Source organism: Psittacula echo, assembly GCF_963264785.1.
Source record: "Psittacula echo genome assembly, chromosome: 5".
Classification (NCBI taxonomy): Eukaryota; Metazoa; Chordata; class Aves; order Psittaciformes; family Psittacidae; genus Psittacula; species Psittacula echo.
In genome coordinates this window covers 78,804,325-78,824,207 of record NC_137739.1, presented here as the reverse complement: position 1 = coordinate 78,824,207, position 19,883 = coordinate 78,804,325, and the positions used below count along the sequence as shown (strand labels likewise).

At 41.7% G+C, this 19,883-nt stretch overlaps 1 protein-coding gene across 1 annotated transcript; it reads left to right on the top strand.

The window, feature by feature from the left end:
• Nucleotides 1-1,477: 1,477 nt before the first annotated feature.
• GMFB (glia maturation factor beta) lies at nucleotides 1,478-14,498 on the top strand. The gene is made up of 7 exons (XM_080619225.1): nucleotides 1,478-1,552; nucleotides 3,818-3,914; nucleotides 4,441-4,490; nucleotides 5,469-5,520; nucleotides 6,553-6,633; nucleotides 8,525-8,598; nucleotides 10,793-14,498. Exons 1-7 carry the CDS (start codon nucleotides 1,550-1,552, stop codon nucleotides 10,862-10,864), a joined length of 429 nt encoding a protein of 142 aa, XP_080475351.1. The 5' UTR covers nucleotides 1,478-1,549; the 3' UTR covers nucleotides 10,865-14,498.
• The last annotated feature ends 5,385 nt before the right edge of the window (nucleotides 14,499-19,883 follow it).

Sequence of the window (19,883 nt, the reverse complement as noted above, 5' to 3'; positions counted from 1 at the left end):
CTACACTTGACTTGTACAAACAAGAAGAGCCAGAAGCAGCAGAACTTACTAATTTCTGCCTTGTGCTTGAATTTTCTGACATTTAATGAGACAGACATCCTAGCTGAGGCTTTTTAGTAGACGTTTTTCTGTGTGTGTTCTCTGGTGTTTTAGTAAAGTACGCAAAGTTACTGTTACTTAACAGCCTTGTAGAATTGTGGTCACCCTCCAGGGGCCTGGCGCTGACCCTGCCCGTGGGCTGATACCCTCGCCCGGCCTCAGCACAAGGGGGACCTTCAGCGGATCAGGACTTAAAACAGTGGTATAAAAATTCAGTCTCAGCCACGACTGATTCCAAATATTTTATTTAGATTGTTTAAGGGTAAGAGGCAATAAGCAAGCAGCGTTGGGTGTGCAGGGGAGTCTCCGCTCCACCAAAGACGCACACCTCAGTGTTGTTTCCCGCTACATTTATCCTCTAAAGTTACACGCCTATACGTATTCATGATCCATCCCCGCTTCGTATTATAATGAGCTAAAAGGTCCTTTGCACATGCACAGTGCCTCCCCGTGGTCATGGGCGAGGGTCTCAGGATGAAGTAAATGAGTCTTCCTCTTGTGAGTAGGGGTCTTCAAGATGAAGTAAACGAGTCTTCCTCTTCTTAAACTTTTCACCTTTGGCACAGTTGGACGCCCCAGTGGTTACACAATTAGCTGAAACCAGCCATATCTATAATTCTTCTCATAACTAGCAAAGATTTAGAACAGGGTGACCTTCCTGCAAAATTTATTGCAGGAAAGGGCAGGCAAGGAGTATCTCAAGCTAGCAAATGTTTGGAAGGCTCTGTCTGATAAGTAGAAAGGATGGTGTGAAATGCTATACTTCAGAAAAACAATTAACTCATGTTTAGTGGGGGCCACTAAATTCCACAGACTTAAAGTATTTTAACTCTATTTTTCTCAGGCACTAGCGTTTCTTATATCAAGCCCTCTGTATCAGTTTGACACTTACACAAAACTTAAATTCATTCACTCAATATCAACATTACAAAACCTATAGCCATATAATACACAAACTTTACTTGATCAGCAAATTAAACATTTATTACAAACAGCCAACCCCTGTCCCCCTTAAGGGACATCAACGGCTGACAAACAACCATCCCAACCCCACTCCCCCCTCTCACAGACCAGACCGCACCGCACCGCACCGCACCGCACCAGCAGAAACGCCTGCGCAGCGCCAGCACACGCCCCCGCCCCGTTGCCTTGACTCCGCGGGAGGGCAGAGCCTCGCCGCCATGGGCAGCAGGGAGGGGCACAGCAGGGTGCGAGGCCGAGGGCGTCACGTGGCGCCGCGGCACGTGGGCCTTCCCGCTACCCGTAGGCGGGTGACCCCGCCCGCCCAGCCGGGATAGCGGTGCTGATTGGCCAGCGGTGGAGAAGGGGTGGGGGAGACATGGGGTCTGCGTCGCGCAGGCGCAGTCGGGGTGTGCAACCTCAGCGAAGGGGCGGCGGGCGGTGGTTTCCGTTGTTGGCGCGCGAGCGGCGGCGGTTGGGCGCGCGCAAGATGGTGAGGGGAACCCGCGGCGCCTGAGGGGGGAACCGGGCCGGGCCGGGCTGGGGTGGGGTGGGGTGGAGTGGAGTGGAGTAGGGCGGGGCGGGGCGCGGTGAGCCCGGCCGCTTCCGCGGGCTTGGGGGGGTAGCGTGCGGCCGGGGTCCCCGCGCGGTGGGCTGGGGAGGAAGCGCTGAGGAGAGAGCAGGTGTCTGTGGAGTAGTGGGGACCGGGGTCTCCTCAGGGCGAGCCCTTCGGTCTTGGGGTGCTACCCGGCAACGTAGCGCCGTGAGAAGCTTCCCTGGCCCTGCCCAAGCCCCGGGTCGTGCCGTGTTCGCCTGCTGCGGACCTCCCCAGTTGTTTTTCTGCGGGCGTTGGCAGCCTGCGGGGGGAGAGTGAAGAAACAGCTGTTTAAAAAGGAAGTTGTGATCTGCCTTGCCGGCAGCCAGCTAAATCGGTTTCTGATAGTCTTGTAGTATGGTGGCTGAGGTTAACCAACGGCACGACCCCCCCCGCGCTGAGTGGCACGTTTGTCTGTTGTGTGCAGCCCTTCTGTCTCTTGACTTTCTTCAGTTTTTACTAAAGTAAGCACCGGTGAGCCAGCTTAGCCCCAACAGATGATCCAAATCAGATGTCACCATGTGTTTTGCAGGCACAACCTTCAGCTTCTATTAGGGATTTATGTTTGTGTGGCTGCACAGGTATGAACAAGGGTGTGTACTGATAGGACAAGGAGGAATGGCTTTAAACTGTCAGAGGGTAGATTTACATTAGATATTAGGAAGAAGTTCTTCCCTATGAGCATGGTGAGGGCCTGGCACAGTGTGCCCAGAGAAGCCGTGGTTGCCCCATCCCTGGAAGTGTTCAAGGCCAGATTGGATGGCACTTGGAGCAACCTGGTCTAGTGGAAGGTGTCCCTCCCCACAGCAGGGGAGTGGGAACTGTATGGTCTGTAAGGTACCTTCCAAATCATTCTGTGATTCCGTAACAGCACTGCTTACCCTGCAGTGTCTGCTGGAACGCATTAGGAAACTGCTGAGCTCAGAGAACTGGGAGAAATGCTTCCTTCAGGAAAGAGCATTTGCCTTACTGTTGTTCCAGCTCCAGCTGGTAAAAGGAAGCAGAGGCACAAGACTTTGTGCCAGAATTTGGTCAAGGTGGAATTTTTTTCTAGGAGTAACAACAAATATAGGATATTTACAAGGTGATTTTGGAAGTGGGGAATGAGAGACACTTCTCTGATTTTTGAGGAAAATCTCACAAACAAGCCAGTGTTGAGTATGAGGAGACAGAGTTTAAATAGTAACTTCTGATTTATAAGCAGTGATTTGTCTCAATGAAACAGCTGTTTAAAGTGTTAGGCAGAGCTGTGATAGGTAATTTTGCAAGTATTTATTATTTGAGCAATTTTTTTAAAAAAAAGTCCTGAAATACGGTTGGTTTTGGCACAAAAGCCTTGATGCCTTAGGAATTTACGCATACAGTAGTATGAATAAGCTGGATATGTTAACTTTTCTTCATCTAGCTGGCATGCATGCCATAACTGGCAATAGAGGTTGTGTGTATAAAATGTTATTCAGGAAATGGCAGTGGTTGGCTTGGTACAGTTTGAAAATTGCATTTGTAATGGAGGATAACCTGCATAGTTGCTTGTGAAATAATAATTTCCTTCCCCATCTGCAGTGTGATGACTGATATGTTATCTGGACCTCTCTTCTGAAAATTTGGAGTTAATCAAAAAGCATGTGTACTTTTACTAAAATGTCGAAAATGTTTTCTGTGTGCATAAATCTCAAAAGTTCAGTTAATATTTTTGTAGGTAAAAATAAGCCTTCACCCTTAACTACTGTCTGTGTTCTTCTGAAATACTAACAGTAGCTTCTGCTCATTCAAATTGTTGAAATTAATTCAGTGCCACACTGAGGGGCTTCCTTATTTCAGGGTGTATTTTGGCAAATGAACTGCAAAATTTGTTTACCTCTAAGAGCTCTGAGAATAATCCCACTCTGGGAGTAGCTAATAAACTATTTCTAGTTAACTGTGTGGCTTTGAGGAGGGATAGTAAAACAGATAGGTTTTACTAAAAGGATCTATTACTGTGTTTTTTAAACTGCATTCATCCCTGGTTTTTCTGGTTTATGTGTATGTTTTCGAACTTTGGACAAGGTGCACGCAATTCCACGTCAGTAGAGTTTATGTGCACCTATACGTGACATGGGGATTTTTTTCTCTTTTTCTAGAAAGACTTATCTTTCTCTCCCCTCTGCTATTTCCATTTTGTAGAGTGAATCTCTGGTGGTTTGTGATGTTGCTGAAGACCTGGTGGAGAAACTGAGAAAATTCCGGTTTCGTAAAGAAACCAGCAATGCTGCCATTATAAGTAAGTTAAAAACATGTCTGACAAAAATTGCAAGGTCTTGCAGAAAATTCTGTCTCTTTCTTCCCATGTAATGTTGCTGCCCTAACAGGTAGAGGTGAGCCAAGAGGCTGTTTCTTGTATGAACTTAAGTTCTTCAAGTCTGCCTGTAGTTTTAACAGTAAAGCAATGCTTTTTATGGCACAAGACTGCATCTGATCCTAGTATTTTTACTTAATTGTGGCTCAGAGTCTGCCACTCTTTGTAAAATGATAGTAAAAAATGTCCAGGCACAGTCATTTTGAGTTTGTAAGTTTTACAGCCTTTAAGTAGGGGGGTTTGATGTTTCTGTCTTTGAAATTTGAGGGTAGCGTATTGCAGTGAACCCCGTTCAGGCTGTGCACTTCTAACCTCAGTGATTTTGTGAAGTCGTGGGATGAAGCAGCACAATGGAAGCAGAAGGAATATACTTGTGGAGGAATGTTAAAATGCTTCATGCATATGTTTGTATAAATTGATTGAAATTTATCTCTTTTGTTTTGATTTATAGTGAAAATCGACAAGGATAAGCAGTTGGTGGTACTGGATGAGGAGCATGAGGTTTGTTAAATGAATTGTAAATAAGAGTATCTTCAGCCTGCAATGTATTGTTGTCTCTAAGGTACTGCCTTAGTTTCAAATTGTTATCAAACTCTTAATCTAATTTGGGTCATGAGCTTATTTAAATGCATGGTCACTCTGCATGTAAAGCACAGCACTATTTATAGTGGAACTATGCAGAAGCAATTGAATTGACTAATTAATTGCAAAAAAGAAAAGGTTATTTTAAGCTGTCAGGACACAGCTATGTAAAAAGCATCTTTTACACCTGCTGGTTGGCTGAAGAGGTTTCTGCTGTTTCCACGTAAAGCTGCATATTTGCCTCTGAGCTGGTCTGCCATCAATTAGAAGCTAGGATTGCTAATCCTCTGCAGACTCTAAATTTGATGGGTGGCATAATAAGGTCGGCCCAGCATGCAGTGTTTCTTAATGGTACATAGGGAAAAATTAAATCCTTTCCAGGGATTTGAGCATTAACCGTAGCTCTTATTCCCTAGAATGTAGGAGTTAATGTGACATTTAAATAGAATGGGGACTCTTTTTGCTTGCTCAAGGAGGAAGAATTGTTTTTGTTGGGTTTTTGTTGTTTTTTTTTTTCCAAAAGAACCATTTATGTAGCTGATTTTAGCAGATAGTTTTTTGTGTGCTTGCTTACTTCTGTTTAGCACTAGAGTTAGAAAAGCATGATAGCTGCCAGCACATACAACTAGAGCCAAAAATATTTTTTAAACTCATTATGCCTAAAATAGGGATGATTACTCATGCTAACATTAATTCTGTATTGGGTCATAGGAATCTCTTAGCACATGAGTTTTCCTAAACTGCTCTAGTAATTTGAGAGAAGGTTACCAGTTAAGCTGTAGATGTACACCTGACTTACAGCTGTTTCACTGTTCCATTATTCTGCTTTAGCCCTCATACTTTACCTTGAAGTGCAAGATTGTGTGCTCAGATATTGCTTGTGTTTAATGTTACCAGGGTATTTCTCCCGATGAACTGAAAGATGAGCTGCCTGAGAGACAACCTCGATATCCTTCTTATGCTGCTGGCATTTGGTCTTACTCCTGAAAGCTGTTCAAAACATTGAAAGTTGGACTTCACCTTCTTGGGCCCATACTTGCCTATAGTTTGACTTCACCGGTACTTCCTTTGTGAGATAACCTAGGGATCAGTTTTCATGATGTACTGGGCAGTTGTCCCACTTGCTGAAACAATGACTGACACATCTAAGCCTTTCCCAAGATTTTATATCTCTTTAGACTATATCATGTTTGGGAAAGTAAAGCGAAGCCACACTGCTGTTAATGTAAAGAAGTGAGTAAAAGGTAGCAGTTTTATATGTGGCTACTTCTAAACATAGAAAACTGCCTGTGTAACTTAGAATCTGTTTTGGTACTTTCTCAGTGTGTGGCCCTTGCTATTTTGCTGCAGTCACTGATTCTGGGAGTGCTGTAGGCATGTGATTTAGGGAAGAATCCCTGTATTTAAAAAAAAAAAAAAAAAATAAGAAAAAGAGAGGGACAGGTAAATTACTCTTTAACTAGATGAAATAAAAGGAGTACTCAAGTTATAAGTGAAGAAAATATCAGCCTCAAAAGTTGGCTGGCACTATTCCATGTGCTGTTCTGAATCTTTCTTTTCATCACTGTAGTTCAGTAGGAGGGTATAAAAGCAGTAGTCCTAGCTAAAACTTCAGTCATATTCAGCAAAACACCTGAAACAATGAAGTGCTTAGTCTGCAAAAGAAAGAATTTTCCTTTCATTAAAAGCAAAGAACTTTAATTTCATTAAAAGAAAGAATTTGCCTTTCACTAGCCAGAAACATGTTGGTGGGTGTGGGAAATCTTTTTACACAGCTGGGAGCATTTGTGATGAAACAGTGATATTTAGCTCTGATGTGAAACAGTACTATAGAGACAGCCCTCGCACCCAGCTGTGGTAGAGGTTGGTAAAAGATGAGCAGGGTCAGTTCTGAAAGTCAGATATGGAAGCTCTGATAACCAAGGATTATATGCTAATAAAATCATTGATTTCTTAGTTTCTTTAACCTCAGAAAAAACATTTATTGTCTATAGTTACAAGTATCAGCATGAAGATGGAAGAGTTTCTTATCCTTTGTGCTTTATCTTCTCCAGTCCAGTTGGTGAGTGAACATTGTGAATAGTAGCTAGTATGTGCTGTGAAAACGAGAATATTCTTTACTATGGAGGAGAAGCTGAGTTCTTAGTGCTGTCATACTGGTTCAGGTGCTTAAGGCTAGATGTGTTTATGCCACTGGTGGAAGCAAGGCACTGTAAAACTATGGCATTACTGGAGACCTTCTTTGGCAGAGAGGAATCTCTGTTCACACCATCAGCTCATGACAAGTGCTTCCATCTGTCCAGTTGCACTGTCTTTAGGGGTTAACATTTAGGACAGATGATAGAACAGATTCTATCTTTTTCCATTTCTGAAAGTTAAATGGAAGTGTTAGTTTCCTACGTAGCTGGCCAAAAGATGTGTCTTCCTAAATGTGCCTGCCCTCTGTGTTCTTGGTGGTGTGCTCAGCTGCACCCTCCTGTAAAGGAAAGGGGCCTGGAGCACTCTACATGTAGTCATACATGTTTAACCTAATGGCTTTCCTGTCACCCTCTCCTCAAATCTTGATGAGTCTTCAAGATATGACCAGACAAGGCTCAGGGGATAAGTGAGGAGAGAGCTGGAAGATGCCACCACCGTTCCTGAGGGTTTCCGTTCACCTCTGTCCATCTTGCTATTCCAATGTTAATGACAGAGGATGCCTCCAAACAGTGCTGTGATTTGGAGGTCTAAAGGGCTGCCACAGCTATGGGTGAAGGAGGTAAAGAGGGCTCCATAACCCAGATCTGGGCAGGTGGAAGTGCTGGGTGAACAGACTATGTTCAAAGAGAAAGAAACTAATCTTGGATCGTTCCAGGTTTATATAGAGCAGTAGCTGCCTGTGCTTGTGCTACATCAGCCTTCAATATAAACATACCTGTGCAGGCAACTGTGTGATTTTAATAGAAGCCAAATTACCTGTGTGTACTTGACGTGGACTTACAGAGCTGAATTGCTCCTGTGGCTTCCATCTGTGTTCTGAGTTGTAATAGGGCAGCTTGCTAGCATTACTGGATTATCCTTGTTATCCTGTAGAAGAAGATAAAGTGATTGCATTGTTTTACCCTTTGTTACTCAGAGCTAGAATAGGTAGGTAAAAGTTTAGCAACTTGCGGGCATATGCTTCTTTAGTTACCTGAGAATCTTTGCATGGATGTTATGGATGTTACTTCTCTTCTGAAGGAGAGATACTCTGTGAGTTAGACAAGCAGTAAGAAACTTCCTGGGAGACATTGAAATAGCAAAGCAGGCAGACTTGCAGTTAGTGGTTAGGCTGTAACTGCAGTCACAAAAAAAACATCAGTTGGGACTCTAAACAGCAGTTAACTTCGACTGTGACTGAAGTTGCTATGTCTTCAGTGCAGGAGGAAGGGAAGGGAAGTGAAGTGTGTGTCACTTTGACCTACCAATTAAATCGAGGTATTTGGGGAGAAATTAGATTAAGAAAAAGAATAACAAATTCAAACCAACTTAGTTTGTTCTCAGTTTGACTCCAGCTCAAAGGCATATGATATAAAGATCTGTGTAACTAGGAAAACCATGGGAATCTTCCAGAAATAGCAAGAGGGGCAAAAAATGTAACATAGTATAATCAGCACATTACTGTAGTGGTGGAAGATACTGCTTTGTTGGCTCTTGTGATTCGAGTTTAACTGCTGCCATATTTGATGTTGGCTCAGAAGGGTTGGCATGTTGAGACCACCAATTCAACCTGCACAACTGTTACTTCTAGAAATGCCTTTCAAGTACTAGATCTGAAAGTAAAAGCAAGGATGAGAATGTGCATAAAGAAATAGGTCACTTAATGGAGACTTCAGCTTTCAGTTTGGATTCTTCAAAGACTTTTTTTTTTTTTTTTTTTAAGTGTTGCAGTCAAAGTAACTAAACAAAACCTCTGTTTTTCCACACAACTACAGGATGTAAGCCTGAACAGCAAATGATGTATGCTGGAAGCAAGAATAAACTTGTACAGACAGCTGAACTCACTAAGGTATAACTGACTAGTTGAAATAACTGTCTCCTCCTTAAATGCAGGTTGCGGAAGCTGTTTTGTGTCTTGCTTGAACCCATCACAAGAAAGATGTTACAAGACTTTGCAATTCCACTGAACAGATTGTTTTAGGAAGATTGAAGAGAGGAGTGGGGATTTCTGGCAGCTGAGGGTACAGGAAGAACAGTAATCTCTAAAACTAACATATCCATTAGTAGGATGGATGTCTTTATTTGGGGAATTAATTTATTGATGGGAGGAATAGACTGAAGTCTTAGTTTGGTGTGGTGCAGACTAGTTTTGCTGCATGATTTATGGGGCTGTATGCTTGCACAACATAGCCTCCAGAATAAGTTAGTGTTTGCCAAGTGCTGAAGAATTCTAAATCTTCCTGTGTTTGCTTCCTCCAGTACTGAAATCAAAAGAGATCACTGCATTTACTAGGGATAGGTGTGTGTGTGTATATATATATATATTTAAAAGTTCAAAAAGCTACCTAATTGTCATTTGAGAAATCTTTGAAATGTCTGCTTCGTTGGGATGTAGACTTCTTCAAGTTCTAGTTCCAACCAGTAAAGCTAAATAGTCAGTGGTCGCTTCAGGTTTTTCATATGTGAAATGACTTGACCATTCCCCAACAGCACTGTTCCCTTTTGGTTTTTCTTATCCTGACTGAGTACTTTAACATCCCAGTAAAAATGTGTATTGGGCCAGTAAGAGCACTGTGAACTTTTACCTCTTCTAGCTGTAGCATTGTAAGAAAGGACCTTTCTGTTTTAAATCAGATGTCAAGTTGACAGTATTAAATAGGAGTGAAACATAAGAGAAGATGGTGGAAGCAGTCATTTACGGCCCCAAGAAATCTCTGTTTAGGTCTGTTGAAACTGCGTCTTAGAGGCCTGACAACTCTAGCATTTTTGACAGAAAGGAAGAATTGCTTGAGGAAGAAGGCAGTTTTCAGCAATAGGGAAGGAAAGAGTTGATGAGAAGAAGGTGAAAGCCTGGGGACTCACTCTATGGGACTTACTATCACCTGTCAAGTGGGAGAAATTCACTCTGAAAGGGTTTTAAATGAAAGCTTAGGAGTGGATATAGAGGTCTATAATCACCTTCCTTCTGAAGCTGGAGAAGATAGCCTGCCTTCAGTTCAGGTTGCTTACTTGCACTTCAAATGTCCTTTATTCTTGCCACTCTCTGAGCTATGTTTCTTTTAGCTCATGCTGTGACTTCCTCCTGGTGTGATTTCAGCATGTGACTCAATTGAGCCCTTCTATTTTTCCAGTGGCTTGCATATTAGCTTGGCTTCTGTTAAACTGTTCTGTCCTTATAACACTGAATTTTTGGGGTTCCCCCTATATTTTACTTAAAAATCAGTATTAGCTTGATACTAGTGGATTACTATCTGAACACAGGAAGGAGTGTCCAGAGCCCACTCCAGCAAAGATGGAAAATGAGGAAGAAAAGGTACAAAACTTGAAATGTTTCCTGAAGGAGATTAAAATGGTGAAATGGCTGAGGACAGGACTAAGTAGGAAGTTCACTCCAAATGGCAGGTTCACAGAGAAGCTTGTTTTGTGAGTCTCTCAAAATCCGATCCATTCTATTGGACTGAGCATGCTTTTTGCAGACGGCTGCTCCATACCATTAAAAAGGCAGATAATGGATTTGGTGCTGATGTAGTTTTATTTTCAGTATTGTCAGTATTTAAAATATTACATACTTTTGTTTTTGTTGCCTAGAAGAATGCTTTTGAAGACCTGTGGATTTTTAAGGTCCCTTCCAACCGAAACCATTCTGTGATTTGTAAAATTTACTTACTTGGCTTTACCAGATGTATTCTTTAAATAGACAGTCTTCTTGCTGAGATAACAATTATGAGATGGTGCCATTTCAGAGTAACTTTTAAAATGTAGTACATGTGCTGTTGTCACATATCCTCAAAGAAGAGGGAAGCCTAGAAATAGGAATTACAGGATTCTTGTTCAAGTTAGGAATATTCCTTGCCACTTAGTCTTGTGTATTTTCCACTGATGCTACTTTAGAATACTAACCAATCCTTTCAAGAAAGCATATGAAAACTCTGGTTACTGGTTTATTGCAGCTCAAGTTGTGTGGAAAGGTGCTGTCTGCATTGTATGCTTATCCCTTTCAAATACCATCACCTCAAGAATTTCTGCAATGCAATTTTTTTTAGGTATTTGAAATAAGAAACACAGAAGACCTAACTGAAGAATGGCTGCGGGAGAAACTGGGCTTCTTCCATTAAGAAAACCTCTGTGATAAGTATTTATGTACCATCCTGATAATACTGGAACCAGACATGAATACTTACATCTAAAGAATGCACTGTATTTACATCTGTCTCCTGCAGTATCTCTCTTGTGCAAAGTTTGTGCAAAGAATAGCAGGTCTGTCTCCTTGAAGTAACAAATCTTTGCAGGTGTTTCCTTATTTGTACCTGTTAAAAGGGAATACTCCAATGCAGGGACTTCTTTTGCACTCTTGTAACTAATATTTCTATAACTAAAACAGTTCAGTTCTGTATTTATAACTATCTCAAAACATCATTTGGAAGCTGATGCTAATTTTTTCTGAGCTACAAATGCATCCTTAAGACATACTAGCCATTTATATGCAAAAATTGTCTACTGTCAACTACTCTTCAGATTTTGAGACTTAATGTCTTCTCAATTATGAAAACTATTCTCTGGAAACCTTTAGTATTAAAAAGACAAAATCATTGTACAGCAAATCTTTCCTTCGAGTCTATGTGAGCTTTCTCAAATTCCTGGAACTATTTTTTGTTATTCCAGTAATTCCTCAGTTCAGTCAGTCTTAATAAACTTCAGGGCAAAGCTTTGACTGTCCAGTTCTCATACTAATACAGTCTTACAGGAACTAGATGATAACTAAGGGCTGAATTATGACTCTGGTTACTCTCGTACCAGATGTCTTGCATATATAACTTATACACTGTTAGGAAGTTTACCTCTGCTCGTCTCCTGTTATATGAACACATGTTACTACTGTGTGCCTTTAATTTGTTAGCTTTAAAATGAGAATTTTACACTGCCACTTAGTACAAATTTGGTAAAAACTTTGTAAAAGAATCTAAGTAACATTTTTTCCTAGTGCCTATTGTTGCAGTTGACATCTGTTTAAATAAAAAGAAGCCAACCTCATTTTCTTTGAAATTCCACTCATCTACTCCATTTGTAGGAGTCAGGAGGTTAAAGCTTTTCATTATAATGAATGATTTATATCTCTTTTGTTATAAAAGTTGGCCACATATAGCTTTTGAGTACTTAAATTATACAGTCTCTTAACTTTCTTAACTGCTTGTTGATCAAAATTACATTCCAGATAAAGCTTTTGCATAAGTGATAATTTGATTTTTCATTTACTTACGGTTCATCTCTTTGAAACAGCAAATATTCTAATGTGAAATTAGTATTTAACTTTTATAAATGACCAGTCTTTTTCAGGTCTGTTTTATATTGAATAGAGTAGTTGTCTGATACGGGACATGTTCAACCCATGCAGTGGCACAAGGAGTACTCATGTGACAGTATCTCACTATCTTGTGTTTGTTGTGCTGCTGAATAAGTTTCTGCATAAGAGCAGCTTCCTGTTGATAATGTACCTTAAAATACAGCTGCCCTAACAAGTCTGTTTGGTGGGAAGGAATGCAGTGTTAAATTTGGAGGCCAGTATTTCATACTGTGAAACCTTTGCTGAAAGGAGGTTTATTTTTATTTGTAAACATATGTTGTGTTAGTGTTAAAACACTAATTCCCCTGAGATCACAAGGAATTGACTTGCAAAGGTCCTCAGTGTTGGTAAACCTCTTCTTAGTTTGATGTTACTGCTCACTTATTTGGATTCAAACCTGACTTGAGAGGAACTTTTCAAAATACATGTTAGAATGATGCAATTAAATTGATCTTTCAGTATGGAAAAGAAATGCTTGTAATTAAATTTCTATGTTAATGTAGTGAACTGGAAAAACAATTTCATTTCCCTGGACAAAAAAATTATGAAACTGTTGCTTGATCATGATGTACTACAGATCAATAAAAGCCATGTGTTTTGTGACAAACATTGTATAAATAAGACTTTGGCTTAAAGAACAGTGTCATTTTAAGCATCACTCTTGAAACAGGAAGAATTGATCTCATTTTGTGGTGTTGTGCTAAGGGTAAGGCATGTCAAAGTACAGCGTGGGTGAGAGGGAAGCTGCCACTTGCAATGTTCAGCTTGATTTGCAGTGGGGAAAACTGGATTAATCATCTTTCTCATTGTACTTTGTACACTGGTGGGCTGCCAGCATCCAACTGCTGCTTGCACAGGTCTTGACAAAAATAACAGGGAAAGGGCCTGTCTCTCAGGAGGAGAGGAGCTGCTGCAGCCAAGTGATTGAATTTGGTTCTTCATCTCTGCATCACTCTACCTTCTGCCAAGAAAATATTGCTACTTTTGGCTATATCAGAAAGAAGTTCTTACTGCCTCCACTTAAGGACTTTGTGCCTTGAGTGTTTCCCCTCAAGTCTTGCAGAAAGCAAACAAATCCTGATGAGAGTGTTAAAAAAGCCCACTTTCTTGTGAATGGTGATTCTATGATGCTGCTCAGCCCACCAGTATTACTCATCAAACAGCCCTGATAGCTGTACCTCCTTCCCCTTTCTGAGCTATGGAAGTGAGGAAGCAGCTGCAGGTACTTGGAGAATGAGTGTGCAGAGGATGTTTGCTCTGCTAGGCTTGTTCGTGGTTTCCTTGTTTTTAATGCAGTGTTTTGACACAACTGTATGATGTTTACTTTCCTGGGCTTTCAAGATACAGGTAGTGCTAATACTTGATAAAACAAAGACATTAATCATGTCAGAATCTTTCCTGCACAAATAATACTTGTTTTTATAACATTTTTCCCACCTTACCTTTATTTTCTGTACTGCTGCCCCCTTAAGATCAGTGGTTGGCAGATGTGTCCATGTTCAGAAGGCCAGTATGTTCTAACTGGGCTTTATTAGCGAGTTGCCCATCTGTAATCATACATTTTTGTCTTGAATTTTCAGATCTTTAAAGATGGTTTAGACAAAAGGACAACCTAAATTAACTAAAGGCACCTGTGGGAGCCTTTGTAGCTAAAGGTCTGAGAGTCAGCATTTTCCATTGTGAGCTCCTATTTTTCAGGAGCTAGTAATTTGTCCATAAAATCTTTTGCCTGGAGTTATAGTTGAAGGTCCCTCAAAGGGAGAATTCTGCCACAGTTAATCTGGTTTGCTTTAAATATTGGCTAGATGGCTGGGATGCAGCTCTTATTAATTGATGGTAGACTGAATTAAAGCATGAGTTTGCATGTCAGCCTGTAAAATGGACTTGTATTGTTTGAATATTATTAACAAGAAAAAAATTACATGCTGGTATTTGATGATTTTAGTTTCTAGTATCATGAATGCTGTTTTGATCTGTCAAAGGAGGCAATAATGTGGGTGTTGACACCTTTTCAGTTCTCCAAAGGAGCATCTTAGGCATTTGTAGTAGCATTCCATTTTTGTATTTTTAACTGTTGAATAAGTAGTCCAGAAATTACGTTAAGCTGGTAACAAGGGTCTGAATCAAACATGCAAAATGAGGGAGTTCAGTTCCTCACTTCAGTGTGCTCAAAAAAGAAATATCCAACATACTTTTTTTGGATACATCTAGAGAAGTGGAGGTGTGGTGTGACCCAGACTCAGTGTGACCTGCATGCTGTGAGATGCCAGGGTTGGCACCAGTGCTGCAGGTAGTAAAAGGTGTGAGAGGTTCATGGCCAGTTTTGTGAATTTGGTAATTCCATGAAAAAAAACAGTACAACTTCCATATGCTGTTTAGTCTCTGCTAGTTCACATTGCATGTTTACTTTAAACCAAATCTTTTTTGCTAAGCGTGGTGCTTGTATTGGTTTAAATAAAATGTTTAATTAAGAGGTTCTGGTACCCTGTTTTAATTGCAAAGTAGCACATCTAGCGTGGGTGTCTGACAGGGAAAATCTATTAATACTAGTAATGACTTTCCTCCTCAGCTTCCTGGAGTTTACTTTGTACTTGTAGTGGGATCTTCAGTCCTGAATGTGCTCCCTCACTTGCTCTTCTACCCAAAATAATGCCTCTTTCCATCTGTTGTGAAGGGTGGCAGCAAGGGAGAGGACAGCAGTTGGTGGAGTACTATGGGATAACTGCGATCGTCCTCTGCTGATTTGCACCTCCGTGTCACAAAACTCTGTGTACGTTTGTGACCTGCAGGCAGCATGAGAGCTCGATTTCATTCTGAAATGCCACACAGACTTCCATGTTGCGCTTCCACAAGGCCAAGGCTCCTGGCATGACCTGGAGCAGTGAAATATGGTATTTCAGTGAAATACAGTGAAATAGTATAGAGCGCAGGTGCCAACTGTGCAGTGTTAAGAGTAGTTGGCGAGGCGGCCTCAAAGCTTAAAGGAGTCAAAGGAACTTAGTTGTACCTTCTCATAGTTGTTGGCTCATCTCTTTCCTGATCAAAAGACCACTAGATTAATTTGATTGAAACAGTTGTTTCCCTCATTCTTGCTGACTTTCTGCCTTTCCTGATCTTTGGAGGGTTGTGGGGTTTTTATATCGTAAAAAAAATTTACTAATGACTCAAGGAATTCATACTATGCCATACATTGTTTCTGCCAATGCTGAAGAATAGCACTTTCCTTCTACATGTATGTCTAGTTCGGTAACAGTTACTCTCTGTATTCTCTGCCCTCTTAGGGCAGGCAACTGCTTCTCTCTAACAGCAGAGGAAGTGTTGTGGAGATGGTACCAAGCTGGCAGAAGGACTGCTGCTTCCCCATCTCCTCCAGAAGGATATTGAGCACAGGGAATCAGTCCTGTGCACTAAGCTGGCCTTGGGGCTGGCCTGGGTACACAGCTTAAATTGTAACCGCTGGGGAGGAGAGAATTCTGGGATGTGCGAGGAAGCCCTCGTGTTCCTAAAGAGCAGTCCTGAGCTCTGGATATGCAAGTGTGAATGTCCCTGCAGCTTAGCAAGTAAAAGGAGTCATAGTTCTCAGAATACCTCTGGGGTCAAACGTTGATCTTGGAGAACTGGCAATCTTTCTCTGGGCTGCTACATAAGGTAGTGGACTGGCTTGATTTGTGCTGTATTCAAGGCATTGGGAGCTTTGCTTGCAGCCATGTTTCAATAAACACAATTCTGAAGTGTAGGAAGCCCTGGTGTTAGCTTTTATTTGCTTCAATTAATCACATTTGTATCTTCCAGGTGTCTATACTAAAAGGTTGAGCATGAGGCTGAGCAATTACATACATACATTATTGATGCTCCATTTGCATTTTGTGGAAGATGGTGAAGGCAAATGGTGGAGTACTAAGCTGAATATGCTGTGGTAATGGTTTGGACACTACTTCAAATTGTATTTGCAGTAGTGTAAACTTGGCCAGCATTCCCCTCCCAGTTCTTGCAGGCTTTCTTCAGTATCTGCTATTCCTTTTGATGCTACTAAGATTATGTGATCCCGTGTGGACGACAGGCTATCTGCTGCAGCGTGTACTTGTACAGCTTGCCTTGATCTGACTAGCCTCTAGGTCTTTAAAGTGAAAGAGATTATTTAAATACACCTGCATAGAGGTAGTTAATCAGAATGGGCCATTTTGTCATACCACAAGGAAATTGTCTCCTCTGGACTGTTCTGTCATGTTCCATTCTTTTAGGGACTGCAAACACACTCCTGGTTAACCTTGTTCACCTCTGGTGATAAGTGAGACATCTCACACAGAATGTGACTGAGCTCAGCTGAAACTCTCCCCACAGCTCTATCAGTTCCTCTGCAAGAGACAGACAGGAGAAGAGAGCAATTATCAGCCAGAAAGACTCTCAATGCAGAACAGATGTGAGCACTGGGAGAACAGCATGACTGTCTTTCATGGCAAATTGACTACTGTGATAGGGAAGTCCCAGCAAGGCTTTTTGAAAGATGTGCTCTTAACTGTCCCCGCTGTTACGTGCTGCGGCAGGCAGCTAGTAGCATGAATGCAGCTTCCCCTTCCCTTTCTGCAGTGCGCAGCTCATCAGTTAATATAGTGCACCCTTGAAAACCCCATGCCAAACAGCATCTGTTGCTGTCACCTCTTCTCTGCAGAAAGTGGGAAGACAGCAGAAGAAAATGGGGCAGAAAATATTCAATTGAAAGGGAAAGGGGCACCAGCCATTCTACACTTTTATTGAGGCCTTGGTAGGACAGAAGTAGAGCAGAAAGTTAGGGGTCAGTGCCCTTATTAAGCTGAATAAGGAACAAGAGAGATTTAGCCTTTCATCAAAATAAGGTCTAATTTTAAATATCTGCCGTTGGAAACTGCTGCTGGGTAATGGAAGGAGAATGTGCCTGCCTTGCTCACGACTACAGCCTGCCTGGCCATCTGCTCCGACAGCACCAAATCCTGGATTGATTTGTGAATGTGATTAATTCAGCTAGGGTGACTGGATCAAGGGATCAGCTAGAGACAATATTTATACCCTACCTCCAACTGTGAATGTGCAATTGTTTGGTTCAGAAGTACAAAACAAATTGTATAGCTGTATTACTGGAAGAATAGAAAAATAGATGCATCCACTCAACAGCCCTTTTTTCCTTAAATGGCCCAAATCCAAGGTCTGTACAGCCTGACCATAAGCCTGCTTTCTCTCTCTGTGAGGTGAAGGAAGAGCTGTTCTCATTTCACATCTTTTCATTTCTGCATCTTTATTCCTTACACTGGTGCTGCTGTTGCTCCTCTTGCTGCAGTTTAGTCCAAAGATTTTGGAGCTGCTGGCTCTGCAACCTTGTCCACATGGCCTGGAGAGCCAGATATGATGGACAAGCCAGACACCCGTGCTGGTCTTTCTGCCTGTGGTTACTGATGGGAGAATTCCTGCATAGAGCCAATGCGTAGCAGGATTTAAATCTTAATAACAACAGAGGAGGTGCATTTCTAGCACTAGCAGAGCTGTGAGATGATTTGTTAATACAGATATAGCTAGAGAGATGAAAAGCAAGATTTGTAAGGGAATTTAGATGTAGATGAAGCCTTTTGAAATACTACTATTTACTGTGATTTAAGTGTGTAAATACACACTGGGCCTGAAGGTGCCAAACTCAAAGCCACAGGGGTTGTCTATGTCAGACATCTCGGAAGGATGGGGAGGAGAATTGAACCCCACGGGTTGAGATAAGAACAGTCCAATAGCTAAGGTATAACACAAAACCACTATTGCTACCACCAATAATAATAATGACGAGGGAAATAACAAGGGGAGAGAATACAGCCGACCACCACCTGCCAACTGATACCCACCCCGATCTCAGCAGTGATCTAGCCCTTCTGGGTAACTGCCCCCAGTTTATATAGTGGGCATGATGTGCCCAGTATATTCCATGTATGGAATCCGTCTTTGGCTAATTTGGGTCAGGTGTCCTGTCTCTGCTTCCTCCTGGCTTGTGCCCCTCCTCACTGGCAGAGCATGAGAGACTGAAAAGTCCTTGATTGGGGTAAGCATTACTTAGCAACAACTAAAACACTGGTGTATTATCAGCACTATTCTGAGGCTAAAGTCAAAACCACAGCACTGCACCAACTACTAGGAAGGAGAAAAGTAACTGCTACAGCTGAAGCCAGGACATGTGGTAACTGGGCTGTGTCTTCTGACTGTTGACAAGACACCAATCCCTGAACAGCTCATGGGTTTTTTGATACAAAGCGAAAGTTGCATGTATCTTCCCTCATTTTGGGCAGAAACAATAATGATGTTATGTCTGGCAGAGGACTGAATGCCTCATTTGTCCCAGTGAGTACCTTGATGCAATCTTCCCACCATATCCAGCAGTGATGGGGTTTCTGCTAAAACAATTAACAATGGGATAATTAACGAGGGAGACCTTTTTTGGTGTCATCACTCAGTACCAAACATGACGCCATCTTAAAACGCCAGTACTATGGCTTCATCTTCTGTTCATTCAGGCTGACACTGCTGCACTGGTTTATATTTGGATTGGAATTTGAAGTTGTTCTTTGAAGAGTTAGAGACTAAGGGTGGCATTTTCAGAGTCATCACTGCTACAGGCGAATACAGAATGTCTTGGAAAATCCCCCTCTTACTTTGTTAATGAGCAGCCACATCCTGAAACACATTCTAAAATAGTTCTTGAAAAAACAATTATTGGTCCCTTTGCCTGATCACAGGCTGGTATTGTGCCGTGGGCTCAGAATTGTACAGATAGGCGTCAACAGCACAGCAAGAGAAAAACAAAGCCTGTTATTATTAAAAGGACAGGTTGAGTATTCAGTATTAAAAGAAAACTGTTGCCATGTGACAGTAAATGTCAGAGGGATTGAGGCCACAAGTGGATTCCATAATGAGATGTGGTGAGATGCCTGGCAGTGTCTGTGTTCTGAAATTGAGTTTTAAATGTGATTCTGGTTTCCCTTGAGACTTACTTTCACCTGGAAATGAATTTATAACATCAGTTTGTTTGCGTGGTCACATACATAATGGTAGAGTCTAACCAGGGATTCTAAAGATGAGCTATTGAGTGCAACAGGGAAGGATACGTGCTGGTTTGGGAAGGAAGCTGGTGCACTTGCAAGTCCAGGGATCTTCTCACTCTGCTGACTAAGGATTGAGCAGTGAACCACCATCCTCCATCCTGATGTCTGTTGGCGCATATGTGAGGTAAGCGGGTACGGAGATGACATTGCTGCTTCTGACATGTATCAAAAAGGTGTGCAGAAAGGTGACCTCTGTCATGCTATGTCAGAGGTACTTGGAGTCTCTACTGAATTGCAGGTAAACACTCAGATTTTCCTCTCCTGAACACCCAGGAAGTGAAATCTTTATTGAAATCAGCAGGATTTTTATTACCGAGTTCAAAAGTATTAGATTCTTCCCTGATACCTGTAACTGAAATGACTGTTTTCCAGGGATATTATTTTTAATGTCAACAGATGTCATTAACCTATGCATTTCTACCATGATAATTCAGAGATATTGCTCTGTAACCTTTTCTCGCCAGCTCTCTGGCAGAGCACTGCTGTCATGACCTGCCAGAGTCTTCTTTCTTCACCTAAATCTTCCCTATGAACCGACTGTAACATGCTGAATTATGACTGATGATACGACTGTTTTCTGACAAGGAAAAATACTTGAGAGGGATTTAAGATGGAAGTGAACAGACACTGACATTTCCCCTTGGAATTCCAATCAGGATTAAACTCAATGAATCCAGGATA